The sequence below is a fragment of the Hypomesus nipponensis genome, chromosome 8 (assembly GCF_054491055.1).
Source record: "Hypomesus nipponensis isolate SF chromosome 8, ASM5449105v1, whole genome shotgun sequence".
Taxonomy (NCBI): domain Eukaryota; kingdom Metazoa; phylum Chordata; class Actinopteri; order Osmeriformes; family Osmeridae; genus Hypomesus; species Hypomesus nipponensis.
Genome location: NC_140368.1, coordinates 2348001 through 2365351, shown reverse-complemented (window position 1 = coordinate 2365351; position 17351 = coordinate 2348001). Strand labels below are relative to the sequence as shown.

General features: G+C 40.5%; 1 protein-coding gene across 3 annotated transcripts; it reads right to left on the bottom strand.

Moving 5' to 3' along the window:
- Nucleotides 1-10939: 10939 nt before the first annotated feature.
- On the bottom strand, nucleotides 10940-16715 carry LOC146274695 (cAMP-responsive element modulator-like). Of its 3 annotated transcripts, none has more exons than XM_084703777.1 (8): nucleotides 16629-16715; nucleotides 15979-16040; nucleotides 15697-15791; nucleotides 15436-15569; nucleotides 15170-15340; nucleotides 13411-13567; nucleotides 11611-11750; nucleotides 10940-11497 (listed from the first exon to the last, which is right to left on the bottom strand). In XM_084703777.1, exons 2-8 carry the CDS (start codon nucleotides 16033-16035, stop codon nucleotides 11388-11390), a joined length of 864 nt encoding a protein of 287 aa, XP_084559903.1. In that variant the 5' UTR covers nucleotides 16036-16040; nucleotides 16629-16715; the 3' UTR covers nucleotides 10940-11387. The 3 variants fall into 3 exon arrangements, with proteins under 3 accessions (XP_084559903.1, XP_084559905.1, XP_084559904.1); XM_084703778.1 differs by lacking the exons at nucleotides 10940-11497; nucleotides 11611-11750 and adding exons at nucleotides 12047-12187; nucleotides 12302-12458; XM_084703779.1 differs by lacking the exon at nucleotides 10940-11497 and having other exon boundaries at nucleotides 11611-12187.
- Nucleotides 16716-17351: the final 636 nt, after the last annotated feature.

Here is a 17351-nt window from a genome sequence, read left to right as displayed (position 1 = left end):
CCCCAAACCATCTTTCGAAGTTTTAATACCTTTGGGAAGCAGTTATGGTGGGAACACACATTCCCAAAAATATTATTTCATTTCTATTTGTTTGGGTCACACATTCTGACGGCCGTCAGAAATGGAGACCTCTGTGGTAATGGCTCTAAAATGACTCTAAATCCGAAACAATGGCTCCAGATTAGTGTTAATTGATGAAATACCTACCCCAAACTATCTTTCGAAGTTTTAATACCTTTGGGAAGCAGTTATGGTGGGAACACACATTCCTTTAAAAAATCGTTTTTTAGTATGTATTTTTTTATGGGTCACACATTCTGACGGCCGTCAGAAATGGTGACCTCTGTGTTAATGGCTCGATGATGACTCTAAATCAGAAACAAATGCTCCAGATTAGCGTGAATTGATTAAATAACTACCCCAAACCATCTTTCGAAGTTTCAATACTTTTGGAAAGCAGTTATGGTGGGAACAAACAATCTTAAAACAATCGTTTTATCTTATTTATTTTTTTCTTGGTTCACACATTCTGACGGCCGTCAGAAATGGTGACCTCTGTGTTAATGGCTCGATGATGACTCTAAATCAGAATCAAATGCTCCAGATTAGCGTGAATTGATTAAATAACAACCCCAAACCATCTTTCGAAGTTTGAATACCTTTGGGAAGCAGTTATGGTGGGAACACACATTCCCAAAAATATTATTTCATTTCTATTTGTTTGGGTCTCACATTCTGACGGCCGTCAGAAATGGAGACCTCTGTGGTAATGGCTCTGACTCTAAATCCGAAACAATTGCTCCAGATTAGTGTGAATTGATTAAATAACTACCCCAAACCATCTTTCGAAGTTTTAATACCTTTGGGAAGCAGTTATGGTGGGAACACACATTCCCAAAAATATTATTTCATTTCTATTTGTTTGGGTCACACATTCTGACGGCCGTCAGAAATGGAGACCTCTGTGGTAATGGCTCTAAGATTACTCTAAATCCGAAACAATGGCTCCAGATTAGTGTTAATTGATGAAATACCTACCCCAAACTATCTTTCGAAGTTTTAATACCTTTGGGAAGCAGTTATGGTGGGAACACACATTCCTTAAAAAATCGTTTTTTAGTATGTATTTTTTTATGGGTCACACATTCTGACGGCCGTCAGAAATGGTGACCTCTGTGTTAATGGCTCAATGATGACTCTAAATCAGAAACAAATGCTCAAGATTAGCGTGAATTGATTAAATAACTACCCTAAACCATCTTTCGAGGTTTTAATACCTTTGGGACGCAGTTATGGTGGGAACACACATTCCTAAAAAATCGTTTTTTAGTAAAACATTTTTCTGGGTCACACATTCTGACGGCCGTCAGAAATGGTGACCTCTGTGTTAATGGCTCGATGATGACTCTAAATCAGAAACAAATGCTCCAGATTAGCGTGAATTGATTAAATAACTACCCCAAACCATCTTTCGTAGTTTTAATAACTTTGGGAAGCAGTTATGGTGGGAACACACATTCCTTAAAAAATCGTTTTTTAGTATGTATTTTTTTATGGGTCACACATTCTGACGGCCGTCAGAAATGGTGACCTATGTGTTAATGGCTCGATGATGACTCTAAATCAGAAACAAATGCTCCAGATTAGCGTGAATTGATTAAATAACTACCCCAAACCATCTTTCGAAGTTTCAATACTTTTGGAAAGCAATTATGGTGGGAACAAACAATCTTAAAACAATCGTTTTATCTTATTTTTTTTTTCTTGGTTCACACATTCTGACGGCCGTCAGAAATGGTGACCTCTGTGTTAATGGCTCGATGATGACTCTAAATCAGAAACAAATGCTCCAGATTAGCGTGAATTGATTAAATAACTACCCCAAACCATCTTTCGAAGTTTGAATACCTTTGGGAAGCAGTTATGGTGGGAACACACATTCCCAAAAATATTATTTCATTTCTATTTGTTTGGGTCACACATTCTGACGGCCGTCAGAAATGGAGACCTCTGTGGTAATGGCTCTATGATGACTCTAAATCCAAAACAATGGCTCCAGATTAGTGTTAATTGATGAAATACCTACCCCAAACTATCTTTCGAAGTTTTAATACCTTTGGGAAGCAGTTATGGTGGGAACACACATTCCTTTAAAAATCGTTTTTTAGTATGTATTTTTTTATGGGTCCCACATTCTGACGGCCGTCAGAAATGGTGACCTCTGTGTTAATGGCTCGATGATGACTCTAAATCAAAAACAAATGCTCCAGATTAGTGTGAATTGATTAAATAACTACCCTAAACCTTTTTTCGAAGATTTAATACCTTTGGGAAGCAGTTATGGTGGGAACACACATTCCCAAAAATATTATTTCATTTCTATTTGTTTGGGTCACACATTCTGACGGCCGTCAGAAATGGAGACCTCTGTGGTAATGGCTCTATGATGACTCTAAATCCGAAACAATGGCTCCAGATTAGTGTTAATTGATGAAATAACTACCCCAAACCATATTTCGAAGTTTTAATACCTTTGGGAAGCAGTTATGGTGGGACCACACATTCCTAAAAAAATCGGTTTTTAGTATTATTATTTTTTGGGTCACACATTCTGACGGCCGTCAGAAATGGTGACCTCTGTGTTAATGGCTCGATGATGACTCTAAATCAGAAACAAATGCTCCAGATTAGCGTGAATTGATTAAATAACTACCCCAAACCATCTTTCGAAGTTTGAATACCTTTGGGAAGCAGTTATGGTGGGAACACACATTCCCACAAACATTATTTCATTTCTATTTGTGTTGGTCACACATTCTGACGGCCGTCAGAAATGGTGACCTATGCGTTAATGGCTCGATGATGTCTCTAAATCAGAAACAAATGCTCCAGATTAGCGTGAATTGATTAAATAACTACCCCAAACCATCTTTCGAAGTTTTAATACCTTTGGGAAGCAGTTATGGTGGGAACACACATTCCTCAAAAAATCGTTTTTTAGTAGGCCTATGTATTTTTTTCTTGCTTCACACATTCTGACGGCCGTCAGAAATGGTGACCTCTGTGTTAATGGCTCGATGATGACTCTAAATCAGAAACAATGGCTCCACATTAGTGTTAATTGATGAAATACCTACCCCGAACTATCTTTCGAAGTTTTAATACCTTTGGGAAGCAGTTATGGTGGGAACACACATTCCTGAAGAAATCGTTTTTTAGTAGGCCTATGTATTTTTTTATTGGTCACACATTCTGACGGCCGTCAGAAATGGTGACCTATGCGTTAATGGCTCGATGATGTCTCTAAATCAGAAACAAATGCTCCAGATTAGCGTGAATTGATTAAATAACTACCCCAAACCATCTTTCGAAGTTTGAATACCTTTGGGAAGCATTTATGGTGGGAACACACATTCCCACAAACATTATTTCATTTCTATTTGTGTTGGTCACACATTCTGACGGCCGTCAGAAATGGAGACCTCTGTGGTAATGGCTCTATGATGACTCTAAATCCGAAACAATGGCTCCAGATTAGTGTGAATTGATTAAATAACTACCCCAAACCATCTTTCGAAGTTTTAATACCTTTGGGAAGCAGTTATGGTGGGAACACACATTCCTTTAAAAATCGTTTTTTAGTATGTATTTTTTTATGGGTCACACATTCTGACGGCCGTCAGAAATGGTGACCTCTGTGTTAATGGCTCGATGATGACTCTAAATCAGAAACAAATGCTCCAGATTAGTGTGAATTGATTAAATAACTACCCTAAACCATCTTTCGAAGTTTTAATACCTTTGGGAAGCAGTTATGGTGGGAACACACATTCCCAAAAATATTATTTCATTTCTATTTGTTTGGGTCACACATTCTGACGGCCGTCAGAAATGGAGACCTCTGTGGTAATGGCTCTAAGATGACTCTAAATCCGAAACAATGGCTCCAGATTAGTGTTAATTGATGAAATACCTACCCCAAACTATCTTTCGAAGTTTTAATACCTTTGGGAAGCAGTTATGGTGGGAACACACATCCCTTAAAAAATCGTTTTTTAGTATGTATTTTTTTATGGGTCACACATTCTGACGGCCGTCAGAAATGGTGACCTCTGTGTTAATGGCTCGATGATGACTCTAAATCAGAAACAAATGCTCCAGATTAGTGTGAATTGATTAAATAACTACCCTAAACCATCTTTCGAAGTTTTAATACCTTTGGGAAGCAGTTATGGTGGGAACACACATTCCCAAAAATATTATTTCATTTCTATTTGTTTGGGTCACACATTCTGACGGCCGTCAGAAATGGAGACCTCTGTGGTAATGGCTCTAAGATGACTCTAAATCCGAAACAATGGCTCCAGACTAGTGTTAATTGATGAAATAACTACCCCAAACCATCTTTCGAAGTTTTAATACCTTTGGGAAGCAGTTATGGTGGGAACACACATTCCTTAAAAAATCGTTTTTTAGTATGTATTTTTTTATGGGTCACACATTCTGACGGCCGTCAGAAATGGTGACCTCTGTGTTAATGGCTCGATGATGACTCTAAATCAGAAACAAATGCTCCAGATTAGTGTGAATTAATTAAATAACTACCCCAAACCATCTTTCGAAGTTTGAATACCTTTGGGAAGCAGTTATGGTGGGAACACACATTCCCACAAACATTATTTCATTTCTATTTGTGTTGGTCACACATTCTGACGGCCGTCAGAAATGGTGACCTCTGTGTTAATGGCTCGATGATGACTCTAAATCAGAAACAAATGCTCCAGATTAGTGTGAATTAATTAAATAACTACCCCAAACCATCTTTCGAAGTTTTAATACCTTTGGGAAGCAGTTATGGTGGGACCACACATTCCTAAAAAAATCGGTTTTTAGTATTATTATTTTTTGGGTCACACATTCTGACGGCCGTCAGAAATGGTGACCTCTGTGTTAATGGCTCGATGATGACTCTAAATCAGAAACAAATGCTCCAGATTAGCGTGAATTGATTAAATAACTACCCCAAACCATCTTTCGAAGTTTGAATACCTTTGGGAAGCAGTTATGGTGGGAACACACATTCCCACAAACATTATTTCATTTCTATTTGTGTTGGTCACACATTCTGACGGCCGTCAGAAATGGAGACCTCTGTGGTAATGGCTCTATGATGACTCTAAATCCGAAACAATGGCTCCAGATTAGTGTGAATTGATTAAATAACTACCCCAAACCATCTTTCGAAGTTTTAATACCTTTGGGAAGCAGTTATGGTGGGAACACACATTCCTTTAAAAATCGTTTTTTAGTATGTATTTTTTTATGGGTCACACATTCTGACGGCCGTCAGAAATGGTGACCTCTGTGTTAATGGCTCGATGATGACTCTAAATCAGAAACAAATGCTCCAGATTAGTGTGAATTGATTAAATAACTACCCTAAACCATCTTTCGAAGTTTTAATACCTTTGGGAAGCAGTTATGGTGGGAACACACATTCCCAAAAATATTATTTCATTTCTATTTGTTTGGGTCACACATTCTGACGGCCGTCAGAAATGGAGACCTCTGTGGTAATGGCTCTAAGATGACTCTAAATCCGAAACAATGGCTCCAGATTAGTGTTAATTGATGAAATACCTACCCCAAACTATCTTTCGAAGTTTTAATACCTTTGGGAAGCAGTTATGGTGGGAACACACATTCCCAAAAATATTATTTCATTTCTATTTGTTTGGGTCACACATTCTGACGGCCGTCAGAAATGGAGACCTCTGCGGTAATGGCTCTATGATGACTCTAAATCCGAAACAATGGCTCCAGATTAGTGTTAATTGATGAAATACCTACCCCAAACTATCTTTCGAAGTTTTAATACCTTTGGGAAGCAGTTATGGTGGGAACACACATCCCTTAAAAAATCGTTTTTTAGTATGTATTTTTTTATGGGTCACACATTCTGACGGCCGTCAGAAATGGTGACCTCTGTGTTAATGGCTCGATGATGACTCTAAATCCGAAACAAATGCTCCAGATTAGTGTGAATTGATTAAATAACTACCCCAAACCATCTTTCGAAGTTTTAATACCTTTGGGAAGCAGTTATGGTGGGACCACACATTCCTAAAAAAATCGGTTTTTAGTATTATTATTTTTTGGGTCACACATTCTGACGGCCGTCAGAAATGGTGACCTCTGTGTTAATGGCTCGATGATGACTCTAAATCAGAAACAAATGCTCCAGATTAGCGTGAATTGATTAAATAACTACCCCAAACCATCTTTCGAAGTTTTAATACCTTTGGGAAGCAGTTATGGTGGGAACACACATTCCCACAAACATTATTTCATTTCTATTTGTGTTGGTCACACATTCTGACGGCCGTCAGAAATGGTGACCTATGAGTTAATGGCTCTATGATGACTCTAAATCCGAAACAATGGCTCCAGATTAGTGTGAATTGATTAAATAACTACCCCAAACCATCTTTCGAAGTTTTAATACCTTTGGGAAGCAGTTATGGTGGGAACACACATTCCTTAAAAAATCGTTTTTTAGTATGTATTTTTTTATGGGTCACACATTCTGACGGCCGTCAGAAATGGTGACCTCTGTGTTAATGGCTCGATGATGACTCTAAATCAGAAACAAATGCTCCAGATTAGCGTGAATTGATTAAATAACTACCCCAAACCATCTTTCGAAGTTTGAATACCTTTGGGAAGCAGTTATGGTGGGAACACACATTCCCACAAACATTATTTCATTTCTATTTGTGTTGGTCACACATTCTGACGGCCGTCAGAAATGGTGACCTCTGTGTTAATGGCTCGATGATGACTCTAAATCAGAAACAAATGCTCCAGATTAGTGTGAATTGATTAAATAACTACCCCAAACCATCTTTCGAAGTTTTAATACCTTTGGGAAGCAGTTATGGTGGGAACACACATTCCCAAAAATATAATTCCATTTCTATTTGTTTGGGTCACACATTCTGACGGCCGTCAGAAATGGTGACGTCTGTGGTAATGGCTCTATGATGACTCTAAATCCGAAACAAATGCTCCAGATTAGTGTGAATTGATTAAATAACTACCCCAAACCATCTTTCGAAGTTTTAATACCTTTGGGAAGCAGTTATGGTGGGACCACACATTCCTAAAAAAATCGGTTTTTAGTATTATTATTTTTTGGGTCACACATTCTGACGGCCGTCAGAAATGGTGACCTCTGTGTTAATGGCTCGATGATGACTCTAAATCAGAAACAAATGCTCCAGATTAGCGTGAATTGATTAAATAACTACCCCAAACCATCTTTCGAAGTTTTAATACCTTTGGGAAGCAGTTATGGTGGGAACACACATTCCCAAAAATATTATTTCATTTCTATTTGTTTGGGTCACACATTCTGACGGCCGTCAGAAATGGAGACCTCTGCGGTAATGGCTCTATGATGACTCTAAATCCGAAACAATGGCTCCAGATTAGTGTTAATTGATGAAATACCTACCCCAAACTATCTTTCGAAGTTTTAATACCTTTGGGAAGCAGTTATGGTGGGAACACACATCCCTTAAAAAATCGTTTTTTAATATGTATTTTTTTATGGGTCACACATTCTGACGGCCGTCAGAAATGGTGACCTCTGTGTTAATGGCTCGATGATGACTCTAAATCAGAAACAAATGCTCCAGATTAGTGTGAATTGATGAAATAATTACCCCAAACCATCTTTTGAAGTTTTAATACCTTTGGGAAGCAGTTATGGTGGGAACACACATTCCTAAAACATAGTTTTTTTTTTGGGGGGGGGGGGGGGGGGGGTCACACATTCTGACGGCCCCAGAAATGGTGACCTCAGTGATATTAGGCGCGTTCGACTTCATGCAGCGCCGCCGACCCGTCGGCTGCCTTGAATCTGAGAACGTCATTGGCTGCTTCAAGTCAGCCGGGCTGCAGGCGGCTGCAGACGACGCCGGCGGTGCATGAAGTCTAATGCACCGAATGGCTCTATGATTACTCTAAATCTGAAAACATGGCTCCAGATTACTGTGAATTGATGAAATAACTACCCCAAACCATCTTTCTAAGTTTTAATACCTTTGGGAAGCAGTTATGGTGGGAACACACATTCCTTAAAAAATCGTTTTTTAGTATGTATTTTTTTATGGGTCACACATTCTGACGGCCGTCAGAAATGGTGACCTCTGTGTTAATGGCTCGATGATGACTCTAAATCAGAAACAAATGCTCCAGATTAGCGTGAATTGATTAAATAACTACCCCAAACCATCTTTCGAAGTTTGAATACCTTTGGGAAGCAGTTATGGTGGGAACACACATTCCCACAAACATTATTTCATTTCTATTTGTGTTGGTCACACATTCTGACGGCCGTCAGAAATGGTGACCTCTGTGTTAATGGCTCGATGATGACTCTAAATCAGAAACAAATGCTCCAGATTAGTGTGAATTGATTAAATAACTACCCCAAACCATCTTTCGAAGTTTTAATACCTTTGGGAAGCAGTTATGGTGGGAACACACATTCCCAAAAATATAATTCCATTTCTATTTGTTTGGGTCACACATTCTGACGGCCGTCAGAAATGGTGACGTCTGTGGTAATGGCTCTATGATGACTCTAAATCCGAAACAAATGCTCCAGATTAGTGTGAATTGATTAAATAACTACCCCAAACCATCTTTCGAAGTTTTAATACCTTTGGGAAGCAGTTATGGTGGGACCACACATTCCTAAAAAAATCGGTTTTTAGTATTATTATTTTTTGGGTCACACATTCTGACGGCCGTCAGAAATGGTGACCTCTGTGTTAATGGCTCGATGATGACTCTAAATCAGAAACAAATGCTCCAGATTAGCGTGAATTGATTAAATAACTACCCCAAACCATCTTTCGAAGTTTTAATACCTTTGGGAAGCAGTTATGGTGGGAACACACATTCCCAAAAATATTATTTCATTTCTATTTGTTTGGGTCACACATTCTGACGGCCGTCAGAAATGGAGACCTCTGCGGTAATGGCTCTATGATGACTCTAAATCCGAAACAATGGCTCCAGATTAGTGTTAATTGATGAAATACCTACCCCAAACTATCTTTCGAAGTTTTAATACCTTTGGGAAGCAGTTATGGTGGGAACACACATCCCTTAAAAAATCGTTTTTTAATATGTATTTTTTTATGGGTCACACATTCTGACGGCCGTCAGAAATGGTGACCTCTGTGTTAATGGCTCGATGATGACTCTAAATCAGAAACAAATGCTCCAGATTAGTGTGAATTGATGAAATAATTACCCCAAACCATCTTTTGAAGTTTTAATACCTTTGGGAAGCAGTTATGGTGGGAACACACATTCCTAAAACATAGTTTTTTTTTTTGGGGGGGGGGGGGGGGGTCACACATTCTGACGGCCCCAGAAATGGTGACCTCAGTGATATTAGGCGCGTTCGACTTCATGCAGCGCCGCCGACCCGTCGGCTGCCTTGAATCTGAGAACGTCATTGGCTGCTTCAAGTCAGCCGGGCTGCAGGCGGCTGCAGACGACGCCGGCGGTGCATGAAGTCTAATGCACCGAATGGCTCTATGATTACTCTAAATCTGAAAACATGGCTCCAGATTACTGTGAATTGATGAAATAACTACCCCAAACCATCTTTCTAAGTTTTAATACCTTTGGGAAGCAGTTATGGTAGGAACACACATTCCTAAAAAATAAAATAGTATTAGTAAAGTAATAGTAAAGTATTTTTAGACTGCAAAAGAAGCCAGGTTCACCACAGTAGCTAACTACTGGTAGTCTACATGGTAGAGATAACGCTATGGTTATATCTAATTAAGTAAATTGATTGTTCTGGTGGATCCCTTGTCTGTTGCACAAATTCATTTCAGTAACCTATGCCAGGACACATGATGCTAGGCATGATTTGAAATTCCCTTCCATGACAAGTTATGGCACTCCAAACAACCTTCTTAAAAACTAAGTAGGTTATTCTTTACAGCAGCAACTCAGTTATCCCATTTTCAGCAGTTTCAACTTTGGCTGAATCTATCAACGCTGACCACAAGAGAAACAGCTTACCTTGACATGACACTATTCAACACTGAGAATAGCTCAATGGGCTGGGATGGTGACCTGTAAAGTATAAGGTAGTAGGTTGGAATCCAGCCATTATCTTTTGGCCTGCCATCATTTTTATTAAACAGTTAAAGAGGATGACATCATTCTGAAATACCATGCACAATTTCATGCAATTTCACCTTGAAATGTCAACCGTTTCTTAACCTTTGTCCCAAAGCTGACCAAAGCTAATATACCGTTCTATCCATCCAATTTCAACAGTTGGTGTGTAGCAGGGAGGATAGAGAGATTGACATGTAACCTTATGCTCATGAGTTCAAATCCCCATTCAGGCTATTGTTGGCAAAACATGAAGTAGTTTTACTCTTTTGTTGTCCAACTCCCCATCTCCTACAGTGTACATGTTTATCATATTTAGCGGAGGAATCCGCATCGCTGCTTGCAGCTATATTTAGGGTTCCTCCGTAAGGAGGAACGTTTCGTTAATTTTATTATTATTCCTCTTCTCCTTGCGCCACAATAACTCAACATGGTATTGGTAACTCATTTTCTAATTTGGCACAGGCTATTCTTGCAAGGAGCTGAATATGAATGCTGCCCTAGCCCAGTTGCCCACATGACTTTAGTTAGTTGTGCATTGACTGTGAGTTTGGAATTGTTTTTGGCCAAACATGAAGTCGTTTTGCTCTCTTGTTGTCAAAGTCTCGATCTTCTGCAGTGTACATGTTTATAATATTTTGCCATTTTGCGGAGGAACACGCATCGCTGCTTGCAGCTATATTTTATTACATGTTCCAATTGTGAAATAAATAGAATTCGAAGTAGGTTTAAATAGAAACAAGAGTATAATTTAATCTGAATCCAACAAAACAAACATACAAACCACTGAGCGAAGGAACTCTGTGTTCTTAGCTTTTTCAAGCTTCATAGAAAAACAGTACATTCATTCACATTCAGACATCAACAAGGCTCATTGGAAGATAAAAAGCAAAGAAAGGCACACAATGTAAATACAAAGTAAAAGCTACAGTACATAACAATGACTGACAACAACCTAATAAATATCAAATAAATAAAACAACAATCTTTAAAAAGATTAAATGACTCATAGGAATGCCATTAGGCTTTCTGCTGGTACAGTAAGTGTCTCTGTTTAATGACAGCGAAGGTAAGGTCGGCTGAGGCCTCAGTATTATAAGTTATCACAGTTATCTAAACCAAACATTTGTGTCAGGACTTCAGCTTCTGATTGTAACATAACCCCCCACAGGATGTCATTTCCCTGATGGGTCATCTAACCCGAATCGTGCAGACAATTTAGTATTTTGGGGACAAATACTTGACATTTCAAAAAGCTTGAAGCTGTGTTTCAATCCATGAAAATCTAAACCGATTGCAGAGGAATGTTATTAACAGGCAGGTTCTCAAAGTCATTGATGTAAGCAATGTTCAGTAACGTGTGTAAAAAGATAACATCTGTTTTCCTGCTCTCCTAACCTGTCTTAGAGCCGTATACTTCGTGGAAGTACTGAAGATCGTCCATCAGCTTTTTATTGGCCGCCTCAAGCATGGTGAGACGCGTCTCCAGGCAACGGACGTACTCCCTCTTCCTCCGACGACACTCTTTGGCAGCCTCCCTGATAAGAGCACATGCAACAGGGACACCCCATAATATTCCCTAACTCTAGACCTGACCAGAAGGCCTATGATTGTGGATCATAAAAAAACAAAACAAAAAGATATAGTGTACATTATTATAATGTCATCCAATAACACCTGGATAAAATTTTTATAGGCCACTGTGTAAAAAGACTGTGTGTGAATCCTGGACAACAATGCTGGATATCAAGTGGATGGTCTCAGACTGTTATGTAAACCACACACACTCCAAAGCCCACATTAGTCTATAATCACATTGGACTGAGCCAGTCCTCAGTGTGATTTGTGATACATGTCTTTTAGAGCCTTAAGTTCTTCAATAAGAGTCTTGTTTTGGTTTTCAAGGACTGCCACGCGGTTTTCGAGACATTTGACATATTCTTTCTTCTTCCGGCGACACTCGCGAGCAGCCTCCCTGGAAGTGAGGGAACAGACAGCCTCCATGAACCAAACTGCTCCAAGTCCTCTTAGCACAGCAGAGACATGAATATGCCCCTCTGACAACACAACACCCTGTGTGTTCACCTACAGAGGCGACTCGTGGGCAGCTCTGGGGAATCCAATCGATCAAAACGACAAGGCAGCAGTCCGGCGAGACAACAAAGGCTTGTAGCTGGTTGTTTCCCGTACGACTGTACAGTAAGCGACATTCACTTCCCCACAGGCAGAGTGGACCTTGTGAGAGGCTAAGCGGAAGGTTAGCTTAAGATAAATTGTTTCAAAAAAAGGATCAAAGACAAGCAGTGCATTGGCGCATGCAGCAAAGTTCTCCAGATGTTTGTTTGTTTCAAAGGTGCCAGATACAGACATTTCAAGCACAGGAAAGCAAACAAGCGCCAAAAGGAACTACAAGTTCGTACTCCCCGGAAAACCAAACCACACGGAGGAAACGTGAAGTGTACGAGGCAGACTATGAGCTCACAGGAGTGAGGGACACAGCCAAGCAGACAGGACAGGGAGTCCCCAGACAGGCAAGCCCTCAGCAGGCGCAAGGAGAGGTGACCAGGGAGCGGGTGTGGAGCTGGGAGGAGCGTCAGAGCAGGACAGGGATGGACAGAGAGAGAGAGGGAGGGAGACAGAGAGAGACACAGAGAGACAGAGACAGACAGAGAGAATGAGAGACAAAGAGAGAGACAGAGAGAGAGAGACAGAGAGAGAAACAGAGAGAGACAGAAAGAGACAGAGAGAGAAAGAAACTGAGAGAGAGAGACAGACAGAGAGAGAGCGACATAGAGAGACAGAGAGAGACAGAGAGCGACAGAGAGAGACAGAGAGAGACAGAGAGCGAGAGAGAGAGGGAGGGAGAGACAGAGAGCGACTTAGAGAGACAGAGAGAGACAGAGAGCGACAGAGAGAGACAGAGAGCGACAGAGAGCGAGAGAGACAGAGAGAGAGACAGAGAGAGACAGAGAGAGACAGAGAGCGACAGAGAGAGAGAGAGAGAGAGAGAGAGAGAGAGAGAGAGAGAGAGAGAGAGAGAGAGAGAGAGAGAGAGAGAGAGGGAGAGACCGAGAGAGAGAGAGAGAGAGAGAGAGAGAGAGAGAGAGAGAGAGAGAGAGAGAGAGAGAGACAGAGAGCGAGACAGAGAGCGAGACAGAGAGAGACAGAGAGAGATAAGGGTGTTTTGGTGGCTCGTACCGGTTCTTCATGAGACGGACCTCCCTCTTACGCGTAGCGTCCTCGACCAGCTGATGAGGGTTGCGTGTAGGGCCGGGGGAGCCCGCCATCACCACGCCCTGGGGCAGACTGGAGGTGGGAGTCTGGAGCTGGTAGGCCGACATGTCACCGGTGGCAGCTGGGAAACAGACACACACACACGGGATAGAGGAGGTCAGTCAATACACGGGAGGTCAGCAATTAAGTGGGTGGTCTGTAGAAAGGCCACCTGTAGTAACTAGCTAGCATCGTGAGGTTACTGAATTGACGGGATTGGATGACACAGCAAGGCTATGATGTCACTGTGAACTGTCAGTGTTTGTGTGTGTAAGGAGGGTAATACACATTCTTTGGTGTTATGATACAGATTTAATGTCTCATCACAATATTTTTTCATTGTATTTCCTTATTTCAATCGAGCAATCCTGTAATGTAACACAGATATATATCAAAAGTTATGTACAAGTCCAAAAGACAGTAAATTCAGGCATTCAACAGCGATTGAGATTTTCTTCGAGGCAACTTGAGACGTTGCAATCCTTTCTACTTTTGATCACTGGGTGCTTTCTAACTGGCACGGAAGCTGTGTGGCACCATCGAGAACGCTGATTCATTTGCTTACATCAACGGAACTGCCGGTAATCGCAACGTGGCCGTGACTGACGTCAGTGTGAATTTCGCTACAAGGGGGCTGTTACAGGAACACCGGTAAAGTCATCCGCAGTGTATCAAAGTGGACTGAGCCGAGCGAGAAAGCGTTTCACTCAAGCGCTGAAACACTACAAAAATATAATCTGTCATTTCTGACGGTTACGTTCAGAACGAGGAGAATCAGATCCGTGTTTTCTCCACATTTCTTATGACTAGCCAACATCATCTCTCGATCTTCTTGACAACACTATTATTGTTATTTTGAGTTTGCATGCAGTAGTCTCTTTGTAACGTTATTATTGAAATAAATAAAAGTACAGTTGCACATACCAGACTCAGTGTCATCTCTCCGGGTAACAACCATACCCTCCAAGTCTTCCCAGATAAATCCTGTCGTTCAAATCACTGACTGAATTGTTTCCAAAAGCAGCGGCTGTGTGCTCTATTACTATTAAGGGCACTGACATCACTATGACATCATTGCCCCTCTGATGTCAGTGTCATGGATAGTTGTGACCCCTCCCCCTTGCTCTGCTATTAATCCTTAGTGTTTACCTCTTTGCTTTGTATAGATTATTTTCACTGGACTGGAACAGAATACAAAAGTAGATGTTTGCTAAATATGTATTATTAAAGGGATATCATATGCTATTACTGCATTGACAAATAGCTTTAAATATTCATGTTTTCTTTTCTTTTTTTACATTTTGGAAGATAGCAGGTGTCGCCCATTCAGTTGAGAGATTGTCGAAATATTTTCTGTATGACATATGTACCTCAAAGACAACACATGCCTAATCCCTCAGAGATTCATTTGGAGGAAATTAAAGGAGGGTGAATACATGCTTTAGCAACTAGTCATGTACCAACTGATGATTCCACTTCAACAATACGACTTGTGGCTCCCTCTGCTGGTCATTAAGCAGAAAGACGCAAACTGATCGCTGAGTCGCTCATTTATGACACCAAAATTGTAGTTAGAGAAGTTATACATTTCATATCTGATATCTTTAAGAAATACTAGATACATGTATAATGCCTACAACCAGACAGAACCAACCAGTAATGTTCAGTCCTGTGTTTAGCCTACCTTGCACCATCACCTTGTTGCCCTGCATGTGGTAGTATTGTTGACTGTTATTCCCTGGCTGAGCAGAGTACTGAACAACAGGGGCAGACTGTCCGTTGTGGGTCATCGTCAGAGGCTGCAGTCCCTGCATAGTCTCAGACAGCTGAATAGCACCTCCAGGGGTGAAAGCAACTATACGTTAAGAAATAAAAGATGTACATATTTAGAAACCTTTTAACGTTGTAGTATGTAGAGTCATACTTTAATCCAAATCGTCAGGAACTTACTGAACTGGCCATGATTGGTCTGGTAGAGAGTTGTTGACATGGGTTCTGCAGGCAGATTACCGGGGGCTTCTGGTTTCACTTGCTCTATCTGGGGAATGCCTGTTGCCTCTGGCTGCACATCATTGGCATTTCTTCTAAAGTCAAAACATTTACATTATTGTCAAATGAAGTGATTGTGTGCCTTCTCTGTCTATATCTACTGTGTCAGCATGAGCTTCACAGGATCCCTTCTTGTGATCAAAGAAATACCCTTCAGTTCACCTGCACGTTCGTCTAGGGGGAACCTCTCTTCTCTTATGTGGGTTTGAAACGTCTTGTTTGGACTCCCTGTCAATTGATTTTGCTCTAGTTGCCAACTGAGATAGTACAGAACAGTTGTCAACTGATGAAACATGAAGGAGTCCAGAATACACTCTTAAAAGCATGGTGCACTGCATGACAGTGGAGCTGAACAACAATTTTATACAGTAAGAACAATTTTCAGTTAGCTATTGGCTAAGCCGAAACTATGGAGACGCTGAACCAATTGGTGCCTACATTTACCTGCACTAGAGAGGACTGTGAAGCACTGTTGTGGTTCTGCCCTTCAAGACTTTCCATGATGACTATTGTAAAGAGAAAAGCCCACATTAATAGCTATAATTAGCTACACATGTAGGCCCTGATTTTAACGAATCAAAGACCGTTGTTCTGCTGCTAGAACACTAGTAACGATACGGCCGGACGTTAGTCTACATGCATAGGGATAAAAATAATACAAGTCCACCATGGTACTGTACTGCCCATTATTTACTGTACAGTAGACATTACTGATAGGCTACTGACTATTAAACTTTATTTGGCAAATCAAGACCGCACTATACTGTAGCTACTTGGTCTAAATCCATCACTACTGTACTGAACTGTAGATGTGCCTCGCTGCTAGCTGACGAAGTCCAACAGTGCTACTGTAGCTAGCTAATTCTATCAAGTAAGGTTATGTAGTATTTCGTCTGAAATTATCTGTGAGATAATAAAGCTACAGTTATAGCTCTACCGGGTACTATACAGTTCAGTTGCTAGCTACAGTACAGTACTGGTACAGTACAGTACAGTACACAGTAGTAGTCCAAAATGACAGACCTGTTGGGATAATCTGAAGCGAAGAACACACCTAGATATCAGCTACTACTACGATTTAAGGATAAGTTTACCGTAGTTTATCTGGTGGTTTGTCCGGCTATAACCGTAATTATTTAAAAAGCATTGACTTTAGCGCGTGGTCCATTGACGATTTTGATTGGTCCAGGGTTTACTGTCTTGAAACGATGGCTATTTATTTTTCATACGGTTGTGATTTTCCTTATTGCGTGTTTTCTCAATGTAAAAATACAGATGTAATGTATGGATACAAGAGCAAGACAGAGGTGAACCTTAAAATGTTCACAAATGTAGGCCTACAAGTGATTTATTCGTCTCAATTAACATGTCAATATGTCCCTCACAGGCTAAAGCAACAGCGTCAAATTCTGTGCAAATCAAAATACCTACCATCTTAAAAAGGATAATGAGAACATCGTCAACTGTTTTGCCTGGATTAGGGCTACCCGATCCAGATTAGAGTGTCGAAACTCTGTCACATCACCACCCCACCTCCAATGGCTCACCGTCTCCTACCAGATTATTGTCAAAATCCCTCTGCTACCCTTTAAATACGTTGTTAAGGTCATGCTTTCTGCTCCCTTGAATGTGAACACGCACCCGTGTAGGAACTTTTAAAATGGAATGAGTGTACTTGTTATGGATATATGCCTGAATTAAAGTATTAAAAATAGTAGGCTACAACACAAATTATGCTATGCACACTGTCAGAACATTTTAGGAATACAAATCCTACAACACACACACACAAGGATATAATCAGTTTACACTTTTTA